The sequence below is a fragment of the Candida pseudojiufengensis genome (genome assembly GCF_024610245.1).
Source record: "Candida pseudojiufengensis strain CBS 10847 chromosome Unknown scaffold5, whole genome shotgun sequence".
Lineage (NCBI taxonomy): Eukaryota > Fungi > Ascomycota > Pichiomycetes > Serinales > Debaryomycetaceae > Lodderomyces > Lodderomyces pseudojiufengensis.
In genome coordinates, this window is record NW_026261528.1 from 361,126 (window position 1) to 385,004 (window position 23,879).

Here is a 23,879-nt window from a genome sequence, read left to right on the forward strand (position 1 = left end):
TGAAATTAATTCGTTCAAAGGTTAAGTATTATTATTATTATTGTGCAACAAAATTTCTAAATATTTTTTCGATCGATAAAATCAATTTTAAATTTGCCATCAATTACAACACACAATATATTTAATTCATTATTTTTCATTCACTTGTATAATATTTTTATCATACGACCTAAAGCAATTCATTAAAGTATGACAGGTGAAGAGGATAAAAAGACTCATTTCGATGCATCTGGTTCATCTGCAATTGATGATAAAACAGCCACTGCAATTTTAAGGAGGAAAAAGAAAGATAATGCATTAGTTGTTGACGATGCAACTAATGATGATAATTCTGTCATAACCATGTCATCAAATACAATGGAATTATTACAATTATTTCGAGGTGATACAGTTTTGGTTAAAGGTAAGAAAAGAAAGGATACTGTTTTAATTGTCTTAGCTGATGATGATATGGAAGATGGTGTTGCAAGAGTTAATCGTTGTGTAAGAAATAATTTAAGAGTCAGGTTAGGAGATATTATTACTGTACATCCATGTCCTGATATCAAATATGCAAACAGAATTTCTGTATTACCAATTGCTGATACTGTTGAAGGTATTACTGGGTCATTATTTGATTTATATTTAAAACCATATTTCGTTGAAGCTTATAGACCAGTTAGAAAAGGAGATTATTTCACAGTTAGAGGAGGTATGAGACAAGTAGAATTCAAAGTTGTTGAAGTTGATCCAGAAGAAATAGCTATAGTAGCTCAAGATACAATCATACATTGTGAAGGTGAACCAATTAATCGTGAAGATGAAGAAAATAATATGAATGAAGTTGGTTATGATGACATTGGAGGTTGTAAAAAACAAATGGCTCAAATTAGGGAATTGGTTGAATTACCATTAAGACACCCACAATTGTTCAAATCCATAGGTATTAAACCACCAAAAGGAATATTGATGTACGGTCCACCTGGTACAGGTAAAACTATAATGGCTAGAGCTGTTGCAAATGAAACCGGTGCTTTTTTCTTTTTGATTAATGGTCCAGAAATCATGTCAAAAATGGCAGGTGAATCGGAATCTAATTTAAGAAAAGCTTTCGAAGAAGCAGAAAAAAATTCACCTTCAATTATATTCATTGATGAAATTGATTCAATTGCCCCAAAAAGAGACAAAACTAATGGTGAAGTTGAAAGAAGAGTTGTTTCCCAATTGTTGACACTTATGGATGGTATGAAAGCTAGAGCGAATGTTGTTGTTATTGCTGCAACAAATAGACCTAATTCAATTGATCCAGCTTTAAGAAGATTTGGTAGATTTGATAGAGAAGTTGATATTGGAGTACCAGATGCTGAAGGTCGTTTAGAAATTTTGAGAATTCACACCAAGAATATGAAATTAGCTGATGATGTTGATTTAGAAGCAATTGCTTCAGAAACCCATGGTTTTGTTGGTGCTGATGTAGCTTCATTATGTTCCGAAGCCGCTATGCAACAAATTCGTGAAAAAATGGATCTTATTGACTTAGAAGAAGAAACTATTGATACAGAAGTTTTAAATTCTTTAGGTGTCACTCAAGAAAATTTCAGATTTGCTTTAGGTAATTCAAATCCATCTGCCTTACGTGAAACCGTTGTTGAAAATGTTAATGTTACTTGGGATGACATTGGTGGTTTAGACAACATCAAGAACGAATTGAAAGAAACAGTCGAATATCCAGTCTTACATCCAGATCAATATCAAAAATTCGGGTTGGCTCCAACAAAAGGTGTTTTATTCTTTGGACCACCTGGTACTGGTAAAACTTTATTAGCAAAAGCTGTAGCAACTGAAGTTAGTGCAAATTTTATTAGTGTCAAAGGACCAGAATTATTGAGTATGTGGTATGGTGAATCTGAATCAAATATCCGTGATATTTTTGATAAAGCTAGAGCTGCAGCACCAACTGTTGTATTCTTGGATGAATTGGATTCAATTGCTAAAGCAAGAGGAGGTTCTCATGGTGATGCTGGTGGTGCTTCTGATAGAGTTGTTAACCAATTGTTAACCGAAATGGACGGTATGAATGCCAAGAAGAATGTTTTCGTTATTGGTGCTACTAATAGACCTGATCAAATTGATCCAGCATTATTAAGACCTGGAAGATTGGATCAATTGATTTATGTTCCATTACCAGATGAAGCTGCAAGATTATCTATTTTACAAGCTCAATTAAGAAATACTCCATTAGAACCTGGTTTGGATTTGAAAGAAATTGCGAAAATCACTCATGGTTTTTCTGGTGCTGATTTATCATACATTGTTCAAAGATCAGCCAAATTTGCTATCAAAGATTCAATTGAAGCACAAGTTAAGTTGAATAAAATCAAGGAAGAAAAAACTACTGAAGTTAAAACCGAAGATGTTGATATGAAAGAAGTTGAAGTTGATGTAGAAGAGGAAGATCCTGTTCCATACATCACAAGATCACACTTTGAAGAAGCTATGAAAACTGCCAAGAGATCTGTATCAGATGCTGAATTACGTCGTTACGAAGCTTATGCTCAACAATTACAAGCTTCAAGAGGTCAATTCACCAATTTTAGATTCAATGAAAATGGAGCATCATCAGCTGCTGATGGTGGTGCCAGTACAGGAGGTGCAGCATTTGGAAATGTTGAAGAAGAAGATGATTTATACAGTTGATTCTTATAAATAATAATAATAATAGTTATTAAATAAATTCTATATACTTGAATACTCTATTACTCTCAAAAAGAGGTGAATCTAGATTTTATAAGCAGATTCATCAACTCCATCCATCTTTTTAGGTAATCGAACAGCAACTCCAATCGGGAAAATTTGTACATTATTCAAATCCCATATTCCCTCTCTGGCATAAATGTCCTTTTTCAAAAAGTCATAGATTTCGTCTTTAGAATTTGCAACTAAATGGAATGAACTTCCAGCGAATTTCGACTTCGATTCATCAGTATAGATTGCGCCAGCTGATCTTATAGGGTTAGGGACATTAGCAGGTATATCTTTCACATGTTGTGGACGAACTTTTGATCTGTCTGCATTTGGAACATCAAAGACTGTGACTAAATATTCTTGAGACATTTTGGGGATTGTTTGAGTGAATTGTCTTTTGGTTGACAATGAAATGAGTGAATGTAAAGTGAATTTAGATGTTAATGAGTTGAACATATAAAGTTCCGAAGTAAAAAGTGTGGATTTAGGGTATTTAAGGTACGATTCGTTTTGTTCAACGTAATTTTTTGTCGCGGGGAATTGACTAAGCGAGATTTTCAAATTTCCTTCAAACAGAGTAAAATATAGAAACATAGTTGATCAAGAATTTACTTTATGTTAGCCCTAACTCAATATTACTATATATACAAAAGAATATATCACACTAACCCTAAATCTTTTTCAATCATAGATCTGCAAATTGGATGATAGAACTCTTTATGCTTATTGAATTGTTCTACAGCAAATTCTAAACTTATACCATTCTTCAAAACTTTATAACCAGGACGTGCATACTTCATTCTACCCGTGACTGAAAGCCAATTACTAAAATCTTTGACTAATTGATCAGTAGATTGATAATCACCATGCATTATTAATAGTTCATTCCATGGTGATAGTATTTCTCCATTTTTACTTGCTGCATATGTCGGATAAATAGATGGGAATTTTTTGATCAACTCCGGAGGAACATCTAAATTTTTAAATTTTTCAACAAGATATTCTATGAACAACATATCTTGTTCACCTTGATATGAATCAAGATCCTCTTCTTTAAAAGGGATGTTGTCGAAATTTTGTGAGGTTTTGATATACTCAACCCATTTATTACCATATGAGTAAACTTGATCAGCTAAAGTTGTATCCATATATGGTTTCTCCGGTAACCCAGACACGAATAATTCTTTGTCCCAATTGATTGTATCCAATACATCTTTTTTACCTCTAGGTTCATAAAACTCATACAAAGTTTCAACAAACAGTGAAGTATTCAATGATTGGTATCTGTATTTTTCAAAATAGTACTTAATAAAGTGATCAAATTCTTTTTTACCACCAACCTTATTCTCCAATTGAAATAGGAAAAAGAACCCTTTCTCGTATGGAATTCTTGAAAAAGCATCATCTGGATCTTGACCTTTTAAGTTCCATACTAATTTTGTGAAATCTGGATTGAATGTTTCACAAGTTTCAACTAAAGCATTCCAACCTCCAATAATATCAAAATGTCTAATTTGTTCTCCAATTTGTTCTGCTTCTTCATCAGATTTTCCAGCAAGTTTAGCTTCTTGAGCTCCTATAGCTCCAACAATTCGTCTTTCTAAATAAACAGTCCAACCTTCATTCAACCAGAAATGTTCCCATGAAGTATTGGTCACTAAATTCCCCGACCAAGAATGGGCTAGTTCATGTGCCATAACTTTAGTTTGAGTACGATCACCACTAATTAAAGTTGGTGTCAATTGGGTCATATTTGGAATCTCCATTCCTCCATATGGGAAACTAGATGGCAAAACTAAAGAATCAAATCTTTTCCATTCATATTCAAACACTAATGACTCTGCTATTTGTAAATAATTTTCCATATCTTTTTCAAATTCCCATTGACAATTTTTCAAATTTGGTTTTTCACAATAAACATCAGATCTTGGTCCAATTGGAGCTTTGAATAAATTCCCCGAGGTAATAGAAACTAGATAGGATGGTATAGGGATTGGTTGATCAAAATAGTAAGTATTAGGTTCATTTGAAGGTTGAGGTCTCCCCGACATGGTTACTTTAGTTGGTGATTTTCCAATAAATTTATAAGGAGACTTGACACCAGGGGTATCGAAACAAGGAAACAAACTTCTTGCATGGATCGCTTGACATTGTGAAAATACATATGGACCAGTATCACCTTGAATAAATTGTATTGCTGTACATTTATCAGTAGTTTGAAATTCGATATCAACTTTTAATGAAGTTGCGGTGGGTAACGGTATAATTAAAGCTGAACCATATATTGGAACAGGATTTGATAATTTGAATGACACTTTTGACCCATTGACTATTACTGATTTTATTGTTAATGCCCTTGTATCGAGAATAAGTTCATCAATATTTGTCAAATTAGTTAAGTCGTATTTCACTAATCCATCGATAGTCTTTGAATTAAATGAGACATCTAAAGTTAATTCTGTATGATTTACCTTGAAATTTTTGTAATTAGACTGAGTAGTTGGATCTAGATCATGAGACCTTTCGTTGATCTTTTGTATCAACTTCTTTGTAGAAGTAGATAAGCTCATGGCTACAAGCTTTTTCTAACTGAATTCTTTTTTTACTTTAATTTAATGGAATAAATATTTTGAAAAGACAAATCGAATTAATTTTTAGCGCCGATTTGTCCCTTTTTAATGCAGTGTTTTTTTATTGTTTATGCGGCAAACCGTACCTTTCGGTTCCATTGTTCTAGCTAGTTACAAATTTGCAGTCGTTTATACCACAAAACTCATTTCATACCTCATTGAGGTCTAATTTATTCTAAATTTTTGTGATAGGTGATGCCATGACATAAAACGGCATAATATTATATTTCCTCAAGATTCTTAGTTAAAACAGAGCGAGCTCATATAGAATCTACCACGTCTACAATGTTTTCAATGTTATTTATTCATCAAGTCTGTACATTCATCAACATCATTCTCTATTTACATTACTTTAAACAGCGCTTTCACCTTTGGCATGACCCTTCTTCTTCTTTTCTCTTTTCGTGCTTGCCTCAGCAACCAACGCTTCAAAAACCTTAGCTTCTTCGTCTTCTGCTTCTGTTCTGGTCACAGAAACAAAAATTTCACCTATTAGTCTTAACGCTTTAGCTCTTGCAATTCTTTGCTCATTTGTGATTTCTTCATCCTCTAGTACTTGATCACAAACAGCTCTTAATGTACCTTGAATTTCAAACTTAGATCCATTCCAAGCTGCAGCTAAAACTTTTGCTAATAGATATTGTTCCATTTCAGCTAAATCTTCTGCTGTATGTTTTGTAGGTTCAACTACATCTTTGTCAGCCTTATCTATTTTGTTTGACTCATTTATTGTAGATTCAGTTCCTTGTTCTTGAGATTCTTCTTCTACTTTATTTTTCTGTTTTTGAAGTTTTTCCAATTGAGATTCTTCTTCTACTTTATTTTTCTGTTTTTGAAGTTTTTCCAATTCTTCTTCTAGTTTATTTTTTTCCTCATCAGCTTTTGCCTTTGCTTCATCCGCTTCCTTTTTAAGATGATACTCATTATCCTGTTGCATCTTAGCATATTCTTCCATCGTACGTTGAGCATCTAAAGCTGCACTAACAGTTCTAAATGTATCTTTCACTACACCTCCCTTCTCCTTAACGGACCACCATAAACCTCCCCAACCAAAAAATGTTTGATTTTTTAAAAATATTTTCGACTTGCTTTTGTAAACAAGTCCTATTGTATGTAAAATGTCTAAACCAAAACTTTCCATTTTTAAAGATTCAGCTTCATATCTTATCTTTGATTTAAATGATTCAATAACATCGTCTTTCATATCTGTTTCTGTAACTAATGATAATTTCTCAATTAATGTCTTAGCTAATTTATTTCTGGTCTCAATCTTCTTCAACCTACATTCTTCTTCAAATTTCTCCAATTCTTCTTTTCTCTTTTTCTCTTCCACTTCTTTATAAGTTGCTTCGTCATGACTTTGATGTGATAAAAATTTTTGATCTTTATTTATAGGATCGGTAGATTTGTATTCATAAGTAGATTTGGATGATGCTTCTTCGGTTTTCTGATCTTTTCCCTTATCGTCTGGTTTTTCTTCTGATAATTCAGCTGATTTCGTTATTTCACTAATTAAACTTAATTCTCCAATCCAATCCTTAAATGCCTCTCCTCCAAATATCATTGAAAAGAATTCAGCAGGGTCTTCAAAGCCTTCTTTTGGTATTGATTCTTGTATTCCATATTTATCATACTTTGATCGTAAATTGTCATCACTTAAAACTTGATAAGCTTGACCAACTTCTTGAAATTTTGCTGCTGCTGTAGGATCATCTGGATTTTTATCTGGATGTAATCTGATAGCTTGTTTTCTGTATGCCTTCTTGATTTCGAGTGATGTGGCTGTAACTTCAATATTTAGTAAATCGTAATAAGTTGTGTCTACTACCATTTTTAGATGTGGTTGCAATTCGTCTATCTTTATGAGTCTATTATGAGTTTATAGCTATGGTATCAAATGAGATGGATTTGCAAAATCTTTATATAATTGAATTTCTAGGATTATTGATTTAGCAATGAAAGCAGTAGTTACTTGGATTGCAATGATGTAATATGGTTGTTCCTTTGATATGCTTTTTATAACTTTAATTAAAATTATCACAGCTTTGATTTTGGGTAATAACTATGACTACCAAATGCAGTCTGATGAAATCTTGTGAACACTATCCTAGATCTACTATTTACAATAAGATGAAGAAAAAGATCATTATACTCTTTATTGTTCTCTATTTACAAAAATACATAATTAATCATTAGAGTAGTAAGCTTTTCTCAACTCAACAACATTTTTACCTCTATTTAAAGCTAACTCTTCAATTGTTTTTTGTTGAGTTAAAGCTTTAACAAAACCTTGAGCAACTAATACAGGATTTCTTGATTTATGAACTTTTCCTCTTAAATCTTTAATACCAGCTGCTTGACATATTTCAAATATATTACGATTACATCTTAATCCGAAACCCACTGGAGCAGATTTAAATTTCAAAGTTGTTGCATGATATTTCAATTCAATCAGTCCCAATATAGTTCTATTATCATATCTTTTTATAGGAGTTAAATTCTTTATTGCATTCCAATGAGCTTTTGTTGCTGCCGTACGTATACCATCTCTTGATTTTCCAATTCCTAATCCAATCATACCATTCTTATCACCAGCTACTGACATTACAAAAAAATTGGCAATATTACCCTTAGCAGTTTTTAAAGAAACTCTTTTCATAACTAATGGTCTAATGTATAAATTTCGTATACATCTTTCGTCTAATCCGGTTAATTGACTTAATTCTCTTGCTATTTGAAAAGGTGTTTTAATAGCCGTATTGGATTGAGCAGTATCATTTGGTGCTCTTGGTGCATTGGAAAATCGAATTTTTAAATCCCCACGATCAGCTGAATGTACCTGAGGAATTGCAGGATAAGGAGTACGTCCTAAACCTTGATTTGGATATAGTATTGGTTCTTCCCATTCTGGATCATTTCTTGAGTAATCAAAATTTTTATTTGTCGGAGCTATTTTAGATAATCCATCACGTCCTTGTAATTGTAAATTAAGATAATCTTTTGGTTCTACTACTGATTCTGCTATTTTAATGCTTTCTAGTATTTCTGGAGTGTAATATTTTTTGAGAAAATCCAAGTGATGAACTATAGTGGATTCTTTGAATACAGGAGATGAGGTATGTAGGAATTTTTGAAATGCCTGTATAGGTCGAAGGGTAGACCTGAACATGGTTTATTGTATGTTCTAGTGCTTATTCAAAACAGGAAGGTTTGTATGTATCAAAAAATTTTTCAAATTTTTGGTGCATAATTAATTTTATATGTCGCACCAAATTAGATCTTGACACATTATTTCAACGATCACCTGTGAGATAAACTATTGGGAATGTTTTGATTCAAGAAAGAGGTGGTACGTGTAGATGTAAATATAGGGGTAGAAGAACGCATTGTGAACATTTTATGCAAACTTGTAATAAATATTAAATTGAAATCAATCAGACATACACTCTATGTTTAGTCCATTATTCTTGACGTCCACCTTGAACCAAATAATCACAATTAAATTTAAGAAACTTATTTAGCTTTGCTGCTCTCTGTTTTCAACCCAGATTTAGTTAACTTTGGAGAAGCTTTTTCAGTTTCTAGAACTATACCATCATCATTAATTTCATCATTTTTCAAACCACCTTTTAAATCATCATAATTCTTAACATCTTCATCCAATACTTCTCCATTCTGATTGATTGAGCCATTAACTGGTTTGTTCAATGGCGAAAATTGTAATTTCTCATTCTCTTGTTGTAACTTACCAACTTCCCTTTTCAATTTATCAACTTCTTTTTCTAATCTTTTACCAAATACATCTATATACCAAGTTGCTCCATTATAACTTGCCCATATGAATATAAAACATACAAATGCTCCACATGCATGTTTATATCTGAACCAAATTGGACATGGCAACATTGTTAATAATTGATAACCAAATTGGATCAATGTGAATGCTAATGTTTGCATCCATAAATATGGCAAACCATTTACAAATTTACCTAATTTTGTTGATTTATTTTTATTTTTTAAATAAGAAAAAGAAGTTACTTTCCCTTTTTCAATTTGATCTTTTCTTTTAATGGTTATGAAATAATGATATGTTACTTGCCAAATTGTATAATATATAGATGTTATGACTAATGATGCTGCAAAATTCCAATTTGATATGGCCGCTATCCCAGGATATCTTTCTCGTATGTATTCTGGACTTAATTCATGAACCATGACAAACATTGTGATTGGTGGCATAACATGAATGAATGATGATGTAGTTTTTTCAACTGAATGTAAAACTAATGAATTTCTCCATGTTATAACTGCCCAAGATAATGTCCCCAAAGATAATGAAAATACAGAAACAAATAATGTAGGTGATTGAGGAAATACCCAAATGAATAACATCAATAACAAATTTACATAATAACATAAATCAGCCAAATAATATTGAAAACTTTGTTTGAAATATGTATAAAATCTTATAGGCATTAATACAATAAATAACCCAGTATGAAAATGTGGAAAATAATTTGGATATTTACCAATAACAAATCCAGCACAAGCTATTATAAATACACTTAAAGCATAAAATAATTTTTCAGTTGATGAACTTGTTAAATTTTTATGAATTCTTTCATCAAATTTTAAAAGTCTTTGATTTAAAATATCTTGTAATTTATCTAATTCAATATTTCCTTTTTTATTATATATATTAAACCTTTCTTTAGTTTTATTTTTCATACTATTCAATCTTTTTTTAGTTAAATCACTTACATTATTTAAATCTAATCCAAAATCAAAATCATTTGCAAACATTAATTTTGATAAATCTAAATATGGAATTGAAGCCGTTGAATCACTTCTCATTAATTGTGGAGAATGATTCAAAGATGAATAACTTGCATTTGAAGAAGTATATAAATTTTGATTGGTCAAGTTGGATTTTTCATCATCTTCATCATCTATAACAGCTGAATCTGCATTGTTGAAATTATTATTTGTTTGTGGAGATATTTCTTCTGTTAAACCAGGCAAAACAGGTTCACTTGCTACTTTTTTTGCCATTTAACTAGACGTTAAGAATAAATTCCTTAGTAAATAAAAATGATTATTATTGTTTGTAAATTTAATATAGTTATGTTAATAGTAACTCCTTTGATTTCGTTACTTATTTATGTGATGTTTTGATTATGAGATTTTATAAAAAAAGTGAGTTGCTAGTACAAAACCGAAATTTTATGTAGTTAAGTGGTAATAGTTGGGGTTGTTCAGGTGATTTATAAAATCGTGACGAATTAATGAAAATTATTTATAACAACAAAGTTAATTGACAAGTACACTGACTGAAGCTTAAGTAATTTGTAGTAGTAGTTGTATAAATGATGTTTTTGGTCTGCTAGTGATATAAAGAATGAATGATGTCAAGTCATTTAAAACAAAATAAAAAAAATAAATGATAAACAACGACACAAAATTGAACAAAAAGCACGTGTAAATTATTTCAAAAAAAAACTACCATGTTGCAAAAGGATTTTTGCAACTATAAATGATTTCAAAGTGTAAGCTTGTTTTACATAAAGGAATGGTCAATCGGGACAGAAAATAGCACCTCCACTGAAAAATTGACGAATATGATGTATATATACGATCTTTACTTAAACTTTGATTGAAAGATGGTGACCCTATTCAACGTCAGACAACATTCACCATATAAGTCTGAACACAATTCTTACATCGTGTGTAACTAAAAGAGTAAAAATACACTTAGTCTAAGCAAATAGTGCAACTAGATGGATTGAGAGATCGGAAATAAGTTAAAAAACAAATCTATGGATGTCATTTAAAACTTACATCTTTGTATTCAAAGAAACTATCAAAATCAGTATTTTCGACCTTAGCCTCTGCGTATGCAATATTCTACTAGTAACTAAACATTATGTCTTGTCATCATTGCTTGAGGAGTGTCGAATCAATTTCAATAATTCAATCCAACACTTATATAAATTAAAGTCATTCATTTTTGAAGTAAGTATTAAACCTAATTGTTTGAACCATAACACAGACTCTCACAGACTCTATCGTTTTATTGCGTCAAAATTGTACATTTTTTTGTTGTTTTTCCCATCAGATTTATATGGGTGTTTTTGATTATATAAATAAGTTTCTAAAATACATTTTTTAACATTATCAACACTTTGTTGATTTAATTGAAAATGACATGCTATTCTACCTCCCATTAACTTAATATTGTATTTTTGATGACCTAATTTTATTAATAATTTATCATCCATTTTATTTCTTTTAAGATCTATAAATACAAAGTTTGTATCTACTGGTGATTCCAAGATTATTCCATGTTGATTACAAAATTCACCAATTTGTTTTGCATAATTATGAGATTTTATTAATTTTTGTAAATTATTTTCAATTGCGTATATTGCCATTGATGTCATTATTCCACTTTGTCTTATACCTCCTCCATTTTGTTTTTTAAAATGATTTGCTTTTTTTATAAATTTTGAATCACCAACTAATATTGACCCCATTGGTGCTCCCAATGATTTAGATAAACATAAAGAAACTGAATCAAAAAATGAACAATATTCTTTTATCGTAATTCCTGTAGCTATAGATGCATTCCAAAGTCTTGCTCCATCACAATGTAATCTTATATCATTCATTTTACAAAATTCACTAATTTTTGCAATTTCTTGAATTGGCATAATTATTCCATGTAATGTATTTTCTAAACTTATGACTTTAGTAGGAGCAGCATGAATATCCCCATCATCTAAAGTCACGTTTTCCACAATATCTTCAAAAGTTAAATAATTTCCATTAGAGGGTATAACCGGGTGAACCATAGCTTGAGATAGTGATGCTAATCCATTTGCTTCATGGAGAAAGATATGAGATCTATAATCACAAAGTACAGAATATGGAGGTTGAAAAAGATTAGCTCTAATACCAATTTGATTTGACATTGTTCCAGAACTACAAAATAATGCAGATTCTTTACCAGTTATATCACACATTAATTTTTCTAATTTTAAAGTTGATTCATCTTCACCATAAACTGAATCTCCATATGTTGCATTTGTAAATCCGTGTTCTATCATTCCATAAGTTGGTGTTGTGAAAGTATCACTTCTAAATTCATTATAAGTTTGTGGGAATTCTTCTTCATCTTGAGTCATTTTTGATTAGTAGATATCGATGTGGTTGTTGCTAGTATTTCGGGGTTTTTCTAGTCTTTGATTATTAGATCTAATAATGATTGTTGCTAGTATTTCGGAGTTTTTTAAATAATTCGGAGTTTTTTAATTAACTTTAAAAACTAAATGTATGTAAAGATATATTGTAGAAACAACAAAGTCTTTCTTTATGCAAATGATTTAGTCAAGTTCTTTGTTAGTGAGGATGGTTATAAGAAGAAGATAGTAATGAAATAGGGATGAATCATAATTAATTTAAAAAGAATTACTCGTATTTAAGATTGAAGCAAAGTAAGAGATATTTTTATTTCTCAATAGGCATTTTTAACGGATAAAATTTAAGGGGAAAATAAGGGTAGGAAAAATATACCCACAACCAGAAGAAAAAAAAAGTAACTTTCGTAAAGGAGAGCGTGAATATATGATTGACTATAGCAATCATATAGCCAGAATTGATGGCAAACATTTGAGATAGTGTTGTTGTGTTAGAGGAGAAAACCTTTTAAAAAGTGTATGTTCTGGAGGGGTTTTCTAGTTTTAGTTAGCAAAACTCTCAAATGGTTAAAACATAAATAACGGTTTTTAAATTTCTTTTTTAAAATCTTCTTATGCCGTAAATTTAAGTCACACAAAAACCGTTTAGTTTCAAATTAGAGATGATGACACATTTTTATTATTAATAATTTATGAAAAGAAAAAGAAGGTTATTTAAAGCGAGTTTCATTTCAATTTGTTGTCATTAATATTTATGACAAACTTACAAATCACAATGTCTGGTTCATGTCTTAGCGTATACATTCCACTACTTTGAATCATATTAATTAACCTATAAATGTTTCTGAAAGGTCAATTGTCTAGATTTCAAAAACTACTATAAACCTTTGATCCTTTAATAGCCGATTATTCTTTTCTTAATTTAAACATTTCAGTTGGTAGCATTTCGACAATTCCGCGCGATTAGTTGGAATTAAATGAAATTAACGATTATTACCCTTCTTGTCCTCTAATAGCTTCAGATTTCGTTACTATCTTTCTTATTTGAAACATCACTTTGTTCAGCTACATTTGACGCCAATTGAGTAGAATTATCGAGGTTAGATTGTATATCTTTGAAATCATTTTGTAAAAAATTATTGTTTGTAATATTAATACCATCATTTTGACCAAAAAAATGATGATAATCTCTTGTTGGATTAGGAGATATGGTCGAATTATTATTGTTAATTCCCGTAGTGTTATTGGCATTGTTGTTGTTGGATTGACCGTGTAATGAATTCATAGAAAATAAATCATTTCTCCAAATTTGAGAATTATTTGAAATTGATCTCGTATGACCATTATTTGATTTTTCATCTAACCAAATACTTTGAGAAGATGGAGTCATTAAAAATCCTTTTGCTAAATTTGATGTACCGACATTATTATTTGGATTAGTATTATTAGCAGTTGATGTATTTGTAGGGGTTAAAAACTCGTTAAATGTTGATTGGTTTGGATTTGGATTTGTAGATGAAGATACTGTTGGTAATTGAGGATTCCAAACTTCTGAAAAAGATGATCCGGAATTATTATATCCAGTATGGTATAGTCTTGAATTGAAGTCGTTAGTTGGAGTTGACCTGAAATTATTGAACAACATTTCATTTTGCGGAGGTAATGGTGATGTTACTTTCGGTGGCTGTTGTAAATCTTGAGATGGTTGAGATTGTTGAGGTTGTTGAGGTAAATATTGATCATCGAAATTAAAGTTTTGAAATGTAGTATCGTTGACTAAACCAAGATTGTTTAAGTTTAATAAATTGTTAGGTAAAGTGGGTGAATTTAAACTCATGTCTATATTTCTTGATTGAGCTGCATTTATTTGCTCTAGACTGACATAAGGATGCTCGGTTTCAAATTGTGATTGATCTGGCAAATAATCATAGATTTGCAAAGGGTTAGTTGGTTGAGGAAGTATATTTTGTTGATCGTCAGTTTGGTATTGTGGGTATAATTGTGCCTGATTAAGTGCAGGTTGAGCGGAAACAGGTGATTGAGAAATGGTATCTTCGTTCTTTCCATACGTTTGTGCATAATAACTATGAAAGTTTGTACCTCCATTGCTTCCTGTTCTGTAGTCATCTATTGAATAATTGTTTTTCATTTGATTATTGTTGAATTTCGGTTTAGGCAAAGCATTACTATATCCACCAAATTCAATTGATGCTTGATATTCACTAAGTTTGACGGGTTGATAATTATCATCCCTACTTAATTTTGCTATTTCTAATGACTGATGTATTGATACAAATTTTTTGATTTCTGCTCTGAATGCATTTTTCCATTGATTCTCGAGTTCTTGATAATTATTGATTTCTTGCATGATTTCATCTTGCCATGAAGGAATCAATTGTGATATTCGAAGTAATGCATCGAATGAATTTTTGGTTAATGTCCCATCTTTGTTGAAAATTGAAGTATTGATGTTTGAGTTTGTATGAGCATTCGATGCTGGTAATGATGTTGAAGACCCATTTGGACCAGGGCTTGGTGATGGCGAATTTTCTGTTAAATGTATTTGATTGATGGTACTATTATTATTACCTGACAGGTTTAATAACTCTATTAATAATTTGAACTGGGAAAGTATGGATGTTAACTCTTTCTTTTCTAAAGTCAAATTTTTTATATTCTCATCAACCTTATCATATTCCGCTTTATTCTTTCGCATATTCTCCTTGATTTGATTTATTTCAACTTCCAACTTCAATTTTTCCTGCTCTTCCAACTCCGGCAAGCTCAAATTTCTCTCTTCCAATTTTTTGACTTTTAAGTCACTCTCCTTAAATTTGTTTTGATATAATGCTAATGAACTTTTGATACTATTTAATTGTGATATTAGTTTTGACTTTTGAAATGATAAGTTGTTTTTTGATTTCTCCAAAGATTTGACATCATGATCTTTCTTGTTCTTAGTGTCCGTCTCTTCTTCAAATTCATGTTTATAAAAATTCAAATCGTCTTGTAAATGTTTTTGTTCAAGTTGAGCTTGAGTTTGAAAATTTTTATACTCCAAATTTGCTTTCGTTAATTCATTCTGAGTTTTAATCAAGTACAAGTTTAACAACTTGGAATCGTCTATCTCTTTAATTTGATCAATAGATATGGTACTAGAATTCTCATCTTCTAAAGCTCCAATTTTTTGCAAATCTGATTCTTCAATGTCTAATGGTCTTACTATATCATTTTCCAAATTCTCCAAATTAATGATTTTCTCAATGTTGTCTCTATTAATGGTTTGTACAATCACAGGTTTGGATTTTGATTTGAAATTTGTGATAGAATTATTAGCAATTATTTCAATAGTATAAACTTGATTCGATGATAAATTTTTTAATTTACATGAAGAAGATGTAAGTGATGCAACTTCTTGACCATTTATCAATATTATATAGTACAAGTTTTCGTCATTAGTTTTCTCTATGTCCCAATGAATCACAACTGAAGTATCATTTATGGAATCAATACAAATATTTGGCATATGAGGAATCTCAATATTTAGATCTTCAATGATTTTTTCAACTGGGGTTTTCAATATCGTGTAAAACCGATATAGTAGCCAGCATATTGAGGGTATAACTGTGATGAGTATTTCGATCATAACGATAATATGAAATATCCTCTCTGTTATACTCCTTTATTATGTGGATGGTTGCAAATTTTATAATTTGTTTATTCTAATTTGCAAATAAAAATTGAAAAATTATTTTGTTTTTCTCTTACAAATTTTATCAATAAAATATTGATATGAGAAGTATTTCTGTCAAAATATAAAAAAACGTGACATTCATTTTAGACAAAGCTGAAACACTCAAGGTAGAGTTGCTCGTCCTTAATGGATATTTCACTCATAAAAGGTTCATGTATTAAAATCTATATTTCAAACTGTTTGATCATTGTCTTCAGCTTCAATCTCTTCTCCAATGGATATGCTTTTCGTAGTCTCTCTAACAAAAGTATAGTACACTCCTAAAAGAATTAAATTGAACAATCCCAACAAAAAGAATGGTCCTAAAATCCAGAAATCTGCTAAATATCCACCAACAAGAGTTATTATCATAATACCAATACCTCCACAAAAACTATAAAATCCACTCAATGAACCCATTATTTGATGAACATTAGATATGCCACTTAAAATACTCATACTACTTATTATCAATCCAATTTGAGAAAACCCAATTATACTGACAAATAAAAAACACACAATAGTTTTAGGATCATAATGTCTGAAATTAGTATTAACTAAACTAATTCCAAAATTACCCAAAGCTCCAATTGATCCTGAGATAGCTAATGTTCGATATTTTCCTACTTTTGAGTTATCAACTAAATAACCCCATAATGGAGCACTTATTAATGCAACCGTTTGAGCAACACCAGTCAAAATTGCTGAAAAAATGTAGCCTTCATAGCAAGTCATTTTACCTGCCCAATCGCCACTTCCATTCTCACATTCACCAATATTATAATACCAATCATAAACCATTAATGGAATGAACAATGAAGTAGCAACAGTGGTTGATCTTGCAACAAATGCACCTACATATGCTAATTGGGCTTGTTTGTTTGATTTTGAAAATTCAAATCCATCTTTTAATATGTGAAAATATGGTTTATTTTCTTCTCGAGTTTCCTCTTGTAACACTTTTGAATCTGGCTTGTATAGAAAGATATATAAGAATATTGCAGAAAATATTGCAAATCCCATTACTACCAAATAAGAATATTTTAAACTCCATTTCATATCAATATCTGGATTCCAATCTTGAAATCTTACTGGTAAAGTAACAAATGCTGAAACTGAAAAAATAGCACCTAAACCAGTTGCAATTCCCATTATGGCTGAATATTTCCCATTTTTCTTAAGATCAACTTGAGAATTATTATTCAAATTAATAGCTTCATAATCATTTTTTTTCCAAAATAATAATTTTTTCAATGTAAAATCGGAATAAGATAATTCGTTTAAAATAACAGTTACCATACTCATACATCCTGTAACACCTAAAGCGAAAATTCCTCTAAATATGAACATATCAGGAATTAAATGTGAATTAATTACTCCATAACCAAACAAAGCAATGGCTAAAATTAATAAACTTGAACTTTGTATTAATTTTGATCCTCCAAATCCTAAAGTATTTAATTTATCATTCAAAGTTCCCAACAAGGGAGCACTAATCATTGAAATCAATTCATCAAAGAAACCCAATCCTCCAATTATATGACCTATTTTTGTATCTTTTATATTACCAGGTCTTGGTTCAATTCCTATTACTTCTTTTATGTAAAATGGTTGAGTTGCTGTTAAAAATACAACAATTGAAATACAAGCAAAACCAGCATAATTGAAAGCTATATAGTTCAACGATGAATAATGTTTGTATCTAACCTCTGTCATTGTTGATATTTTTATTCAGGGTAGTTTGAAGAATATGAAGAACATTTGGTTAAGTCTCTTTTTCAAACTTAAGTTTCGGGAACTCTACTACCAAAGAAATACATTTTTAGATCTTTTAGATAATATTTTCAAAGGTAAATCCGATGTAAGGTATTGATCATGTGACTGATCACATGATTAAATTATTTGTTTGTCATGTGACTATACACGTGATAATATTTGTAGTAGTAAAATAGTTGTTGATCCACATTAAAATTTTCCCAAGGTAATGCTACTTTCTTTTTTTTTTTTTATTGGCTATCGTATGTAAGTTCAATGGGTCCAAATGTATCAAAATTATGAGACAAAATGCCTCATATTTTCGTTTATTTGCTATGAAAATCGATTCTAGTTTGGACTCGTTCTTTTTAACTCCTTAGTTTCGAGTGATGCCAAGGCTAATGAAAGATCTATTACCACAGATTTCCATATTAATTCTATTAACAAAAAAAATACCAAGAAAATTTATAATTTATGTATGAAACAATTAAATTAAATGCAATTTGAACCACAAACGTCAAGCATTAAAAATTAGCCCACATGTTCAACGGTTTTTCTTTCATTTTTTGTTCATACAACTGGATTAAATGATGTAAATAAATGATAAAAAAGGTTGTACTATTTGCTTCATGAAGTTTTTGAGATTTCGATACTTCAGTCACAAGACTTTGTTTCCTATCTCAATTAATTTTAAATTATACCAAATAATAATTAACTGAAATATGGAATAGTTAATTACTAATATTTACGAGTTAGGTCTAAGCTTAATTATAAATTTATTTGAAATTGGTTTTATTGTTTTGCTATGGTTAAATATTTAGAACAGATTCTTCAAATTTTGGCCTTGAAATTTTATTAATTTCTTTGTTTTTGTATTGTTTTGTTTTATTGTTAATTATGCACTTAATTATGAAACTTTAAATACTAAAACTTTAGTATTTTCTTAACATATTTACATCAAAGTCTATACTAAAGAATTTATATTGATGCCATGTGGTTCTACTTACTCCAATTAATAAACTTTTCGTATAGTCGAAAACCACACTATACTTTGATATTTGACGGAATAAAGATTTACAATAGTTTAAACCCCTAAATTGTATTTCCACAAAAATTCTAATGGCTGCAAAATGAATGGTATATAAGTAACCATTGTTGTTCATAATTTATCTCCAAAGTTTTAAAAAAATTTCAAACATACTTATACAATCACAAACATTACAATCTAAACTTCAAAAGATCAAACTTTAAGATCATGGCTTTTATTTTCCCAAAAATTTTAAATATATCTGCATTAGCATTAGCCGTATATTTTTATTTATTTACTGAAATTTGCGCTGCTCCAGTTGATAATTCCGTTCCAAAAAAGAAAAATATTATTTTTTTAGTTGGTGATGGATTAGGTCCAAGTGGAGTTACTTTAGCAAGACAATATAGACAATATAGTGAAAATTTACCTTTTAATGATTATTTGGAATTAGATAGACATTATATTGGTACTCAAGGTCATAGATCAAACAGTTCATTAATTACTGATTCAGCTGCTGCTGGAACTGCATTAGCCACTGGTAAAAAAACATATAATAAAGGTATTAGTGTTGACGTCAATGGTAAAGCTATTGGTGCTGTTGGAGAAGCATTAAAATTAAAAGGCTATACTACTGGTTTAGTTGTTACTACTTCAGTTGCAGATGCTACTCCTGCAGTATGGTTTTCTCATGCTAAAAATAGAGCTTATCAAGACATTCTTACAGAACAATTAGTTGGTGAAACTCATCCATTGGGTCATATTCCATCATTAATCATTGGTGGTGGTAGAGGCTGGTTTTATGGTTTAGATGAAGGTGGATTAAGACCAGATAATAGAAGTTTAATTGAAGAAGTTCAACAAAATGGAACTTGGAATTATATTGAAAATAGAGAACAATTTGATGCATTAGATGAAGGAAAAAACGTTACTTTACCATTATTAGGTTTATTCGCAGAAGAAGATTATCCATATAGAATCGATAGAGAAGATTCGGAATATCCAAATTTAGTTGAACAAACTAGAGTTGCATTAAATGCTTTAAGTAATGCTACAAAAGATTCAGATCAAGGTTTCTTTTTATTGATTGAATCATCAAGAATTGATCATGCCGGACATGCTAATGATTCTCCAGCTCATATTCAAGAAACTTTAGAATATGATGATACTATTGCTGAAGTTCTTAAATTTGTTAAAGAAACTGATGTTGATACTGTTGTTGTTGCTACCGCTGATCATGAAACAGGTGGATTAGTCCTTAAATCAACTCAACCATCTCATTTTGCAATCATTTCAAATGCTACTCATTCAACCGAATATTTAACTAAAGAACTTATTGGATTTCAAGAAAAAAATGATACTGAAGCATTAAATGAATATATTAGAGGTGAAATTTTTACAAATGGTTTAGGATTATATAATATTACTGATGATGAAGTTTCAAGAATTGCTGAATATGTTGAACATGGTGCTTTAACTACTGGTAAAGAAAGTGAAATTGCGGTAGCATTAAGTAATTTAACTTCTTCAAGAGCTGGTAATCTCTGGGGTTCAACTGATCATACATCTGTTGATGTTGGTTTATATGCATTTTCAAATGCTCCATATTTACAACAAAAAGTTGAAAATATAAAATCTGGTTTAGCTGGTTATCATGAAAATATTGATTTTAGTGTTTTTATTAAATCAATTAGTGATATTGATTTAGATGAAGTTACTGAAAAAATTGCTGATATTCCATTAACTCGTTAATTTTATTTGATACCGGCTGCTGATTTTTGGGCCTTTTATTCACACATTTTTTCGTCGTTGTTTGGTTTCTTTTTAATAAAAGTTTTATTATTATGCTAATCGTACTGCTTTATATTTTGCGATACTTGTTTTAATTCTCTCAAATGTATGTACTGATTTCAATACAATTATTTAATAAAATATTAAATGCAGCGCTTGGAGATAAATAATCGTTTCAAGTTCTACAGCATATCATAGGTTCTATTTTAAATCATCTATTCTATTCTATCTAATCATAATGTATTGTATAATCTTCTTTACACCATTTGGCTCTAAGTGTAGCACCGTACAAGTAAAAACTGAATGGGACAAGAACCATGGCTAATGAAACAAAAGCCAATAACCAACTAGCCCATTGTAAACCAAGACCTTGATACATATAAGTTATAAATAAGGGCATTGCACCACCTAACCCAGATCTTAAAAATACTTTTGTAGCTAATGCCAGCGCAGCACGTTTTGCATAACTATCAAGAATATAATTATTACATGAATAATATATTAATGTCATTCCAAAACCAAACGCAAGTCCTGATGATGCTGGACCAACCCAAATTATATGTTTATATGAAGTAGCTCCTAATATAAATAATGCAATACAAGGGAAAGGAGCCCCAATCATTGCTCCAACTAATCTATCTTCTGGAACTGGTTTCTTCTTTTTTAACATAACATTATATTGCTTTTCCAAGATATAAGTTGTTCCGACAGCAATTGATGCACCAATTAAAACAGGTATAAACATAAGACCAATTTTATCATCTTTATAACCATATAATTTACCAAAAATGTATGGATAAGCAAAGAAGAATGCATACAACAAACCATATATTAATGCAATAAATGCACATACTAAATCTAAAACAGGTTCAGTAACAATAAATTTTAATGGTAAAACTAAATTTGTATTGACCATTTCTTTAATTGATAAAGGTTGAGCTTCTTGTTCTGTTTTAATGTTTGGATTACCTGTTTCTTTTCTTAATTTTTTAGCTCTTTTCTTTAAAATTGTTGGAGCATAAGTTTCTGGTATCATAGTTACTATTATCCACATAACTCCTGCAAATGCCATATTTACCCATATAATTAAATCAAGTCTTTTTGTGTTAACACTAATGAATCCATTAACTAAAACACCTAAAATTGGAGCTGAATATGGAGCAAAACTAAAGAATGCAATACTCAAGCCTCTACTAGCTTCTGAATGAATATCAACTAAGCTCGCTCCAACGTTGGTTAAAGCACTAGATGCACAAACTCCACAAATAAATCGGCACACTAATAAACCACCAATATTTGGAGATAATGCACAAGGAATGTTGAAAATTGTATATAATCCAAAACTTATAAAATATATTGGTCTTCTTCCTATAATTTCTGAACCTGGACCCCAAATTAAAGGACCAACTGAAAATCCAAAAACCATTAATGAAACAGTTAAAGTAGAAACTTCAGTTGAAACATGATATTTATCATTTATTGTAAATAATCCACCGGATAAACATGAAGATCCATATGCAGCAGAAATAACTAACCATGTTAATAAGAAAGTATAAAACCATTTTTTCCACATTGGCCAATTATGAGGATTTTCAGGATCATCTATTTTAAAAGTAACAAATTCTGTTTCATCTGTTACACTATGATGAGAACCACTTATAGTTCTTCCTAAACTTTCCAAAGTTTTAGCACGAACTAAACCAGTATCAGTTTCCAAATGATATTCTTCTGGGAAAATTGGATCTTCTATTGGTGGATCATTAATTTGTGGTGGTGGTTTCTCTTTCGAAACTCCTAAACTTTTAAGTGATTTTTTTGTTTCTGTTCTTTCTAGTTGTAAGTATTCTTTTGGTTCATTGTCATTTGATATTGTTGATGATGATGAGGTATTATTGGAATCAGGTACTGAATGTTTATCTGATAAAATGTCACCATAACTATGTATTTTATCTTCTTCGTCTTTATGAGGATAATAATTTGGCATTTTTAAAATTTCGTTTCTTTAACAAACGATTGTATTAACGTTGTATTTATTGAATCAGACCAAACTTTTCCATTGAATAAATTAAATCATCTTATATATATATAGCATGTAATAATCAAAGCAGCAAGTTTAAACTTTGTATGAAAGATTAATTTTGTGTTCCATCTGAATAGCCTTACCCGTTTAAAATATCTCAATTAAGTAATGATGCATATCTCATTTTCATTCAGTAACTTAGATTTAAAAGATTTTCTAAATCTTCCATTCGGTTACTGCTTTGAGGATTTTTTTTTTTTTGAGTTTATCAATTATTATGGCTTTCTTTTCTTCGTAAATTTCGGAAAAAGAATTTCAACTTTTTTAATAAGCCATTTAAATTGTAATTAACTATTCTTAACAATGCTAATTCAACGACCTTTTAAAAACCTTAAAGTTTAAAATTCATCAACAAAAGGCTTTCAACGGTTTCATCAGGTCCATACACTCCTCAAATTGACCAGTTCTTAATCAAGCCTAGTCTCTAGTGATACTTTTTGTTTGACAATTTGTTGTTTTCTAAGCTTTGTAAATTCCCAAAACTACAAATCAATGAATTCATTTCTCTCTCATGGTTTACCGTTTAGTTTTTTAATCTTTTTAGAGATTCATAGATAAACAAAATTGATTTAATTTATTTTAATATTCCACGGAACAATCGTAGATCTAAAAATAATAATCATTATTTTTGTATCCATAGTCTTGTGTAAGTTTTTGAAACCTCACTCTGAACTAAATTCATCACATTACCGAATTCTGGATACTAAAAAAATTCAAATTTTTTCACTGATATGAGTGAGTGGTTTTTGTGTATTGTTTGAGATTTGATTTTATCTGAATACACACGGATAAATTCAAACAACTAAATTACACAAAATTGAAAGGGAAAATACGAGAATATTATTATTTAGCTAGATGAAACATCTAAATCTAAAATATGAAAAAGTCCGAATTACGCATAAGACTGCTTTCGAAGTAGTAGATTACTCAAATTCAGGATGCA

The 23,879-nt window shown here is 30.2% G+C and overlaps 11 protein-coding genes across 11 annotated transcripts; 2 read left to right on the top strand and 9 right to left on the bottom strand. All coding sequences in view use genetic code 12, as the record gives it.

The window, feature by feature from the left end:
- Positions 1-189: 189 nt before the first annotated feature.
- CDC48 (AAA family ATPase) lies at positions 190-2,676 on the top strand (the record flags this gene model as incomplete). Its single annotated transcript, XM_051757148.1, has 1 exon — positions 190-2,676. One exon carries the CDS (start codon positions 190-192, stop codon positions 2,674-2,676), a length of 2,487 nt encoding a protein of 828 aa, XP_051614723.1.
- An 81-nt stretch (positions 2,677-2,757) lies between these two features.
- OFR1 (Ofr1p) lies at positions 2,758-3,180 on the bottom strand (the record flags this gene model as incomplete). Its single annotated transcript, XM_051757149.1, has 1 exon — positions 2,758-3,180. One exon carries the CDS (start codon positions 3,178-3,180, stop codon positions 2,758-2,760), a length of 423 nt encoding a protein of 140 aa, XP_051614724.1.
- Positions 3,181-3,383: 203 nt separating this feature from the next.
- On the bottom strand, positions 3,384-5,294 carry LKH1 (bifunctional aminopeptidase/epoxide hydrolase; the record flags this gene model as incomplete). The annotated part of the gene is made up of 1 exon (XM_051757150.1): positions 3,384-5,294. One exon carries the CDS (start codon positions 5,292-5,294, stop codon positions 3,384-3,386), a length of 1,911 nt encoding a protein of 636 aa, XP_051614725.1.
- A 412-nt stretch (positions 5,295-5,706) lies between these two features.
- On the bottom strand, positions 5,707-7,185 carry DJP1 (Djp1p; the record flags this gene model as incomplete). The annotated part of the gene is made up of 1 exon (XM_051757151.1): positions 5,707-7,185. One exon carries the CDS (start codon positions 7,183-7,185, stop codon positions 5,707-5,709), a length of 1,479 nt encoding a protein of 492 aa, XP_051614726.1.
- Positions 7,186-7,539: 354 nt separating this feature from the next.
- On the bottom strand, positions 7,540-8,523 carry KGF55_002466 (mitochondrial 37S ribosomal protein uS5m; the record flags this gene model as incomplete). Its single annotated transcript, XM_051757152.1, has 1 exon — positions 7,540-8,523. The coding sequence occupies one exon, from the start codon at positions 8,521-8,523 to the stop codon at positions 7,540-7,542; it is 984 nt and encodes a 327-aa protein (XP_051614727.1).
- Positions 8,524-8,867: 344 nt separating this feature from the next.
- KGF55_002467 (glycerophosphocholine acyltransferase) lies at positions 8,868-10,406 on the bottom strand (the record flags this gene model as incomplete). Its single annotated transcript, XM_051757154.1, has 1 exon — positions 8,868-10,406. One exon carries the CDS (start codon positions 10,404-10,406, stop codon positions 8,868-8,870), a length of 1,539 nt encoding a protein of 512 aa, XP_051614728.1.
- A 1,010-nt stretch (positions 10,407-11,416) lies between these two features.
- Positions 11,417-12,538, bottom strand: GLY1 (Gly1p; the record flags this gene model as incomplete). The annotated part of the gene is made up of 1 exon (XM_051757155.1): positions 11,417-12,538. The coding sequence occupies one exon, from the start codon at positions 12,536-12,538 to the stop codon at positions 11,417-11,419; it is 1,122 nt and encodes a 373-aa protein (XP_051614729.1).
- Positions 12,539-13,568: 1,030 nt separating this feature from the next.
- Positions 13,569-16,196, bottom strand: KGF55_002469 (uncharacterized protein; the record flags this gene model as incomplete). Its single annotated transcript, XM_051757156.1, has 1 exon — positions 13,569-16,196. One exon carries the CDS (start codon positions 16,194-16,196, stop codon positions 13,569-13,571), a length of 2,628 nt encoding a protein of 875 aa, XP_051614730.1.
- A 279-nt stretch (positions 16,197-16,475) lies between these two features.
- KGF55_002470 (uncharacterized protein) lies at positions 16,476-17,999 on the bottom strand (the record flags this gene model as incomplete). Its single annotated transcript, XM_051757157.1, has 1 exon — positions 16,476-17,999. One exon carries the CDS (start codon positions 17,997-17,999, stop codon positions 16,476-16,478), a length of 1,524 nt encoding a protein of 507 aa, XP_051614731.1.
- Positions 18,000-19,293: 1,294 nt separating this feature from the next.
- On the top strand, positions 19,294-20,817 carry PHO8 (Pho8p; the record flags this gene model as incomplete). Its single annotated transcript, XM_051757158.1, has 1 exon — positions 19,294-20,817. The coding sequence occupies one exon, from the start codon at positions 19,294-19,296 to the stop codon at positions 20,815-20,817; it is 1,524 nt and encodes a 507-aa protein (XP_051614732.1).
- Positions 20,818-21,085: 268 nt separating this feature from the next.
- Positions 21,086-22,840, bottom strand: TPO3 (spermine transporter; the record flags this gene model as incomplete). Its single annotated transcript, XM_051757159.1, has 1 exon — positions 21,086-22,840. The coding sequence occupies one exon, from the start codon at positions 22,838-22,840 to the stop codon at positions 21,086-21,088; it is 1,755 nt and encodes a 584-aa protein (XP_051614733.1).
- Between the last annotated feature and the right edge of the window lie 1,039 nt (positions 22,841-23,879).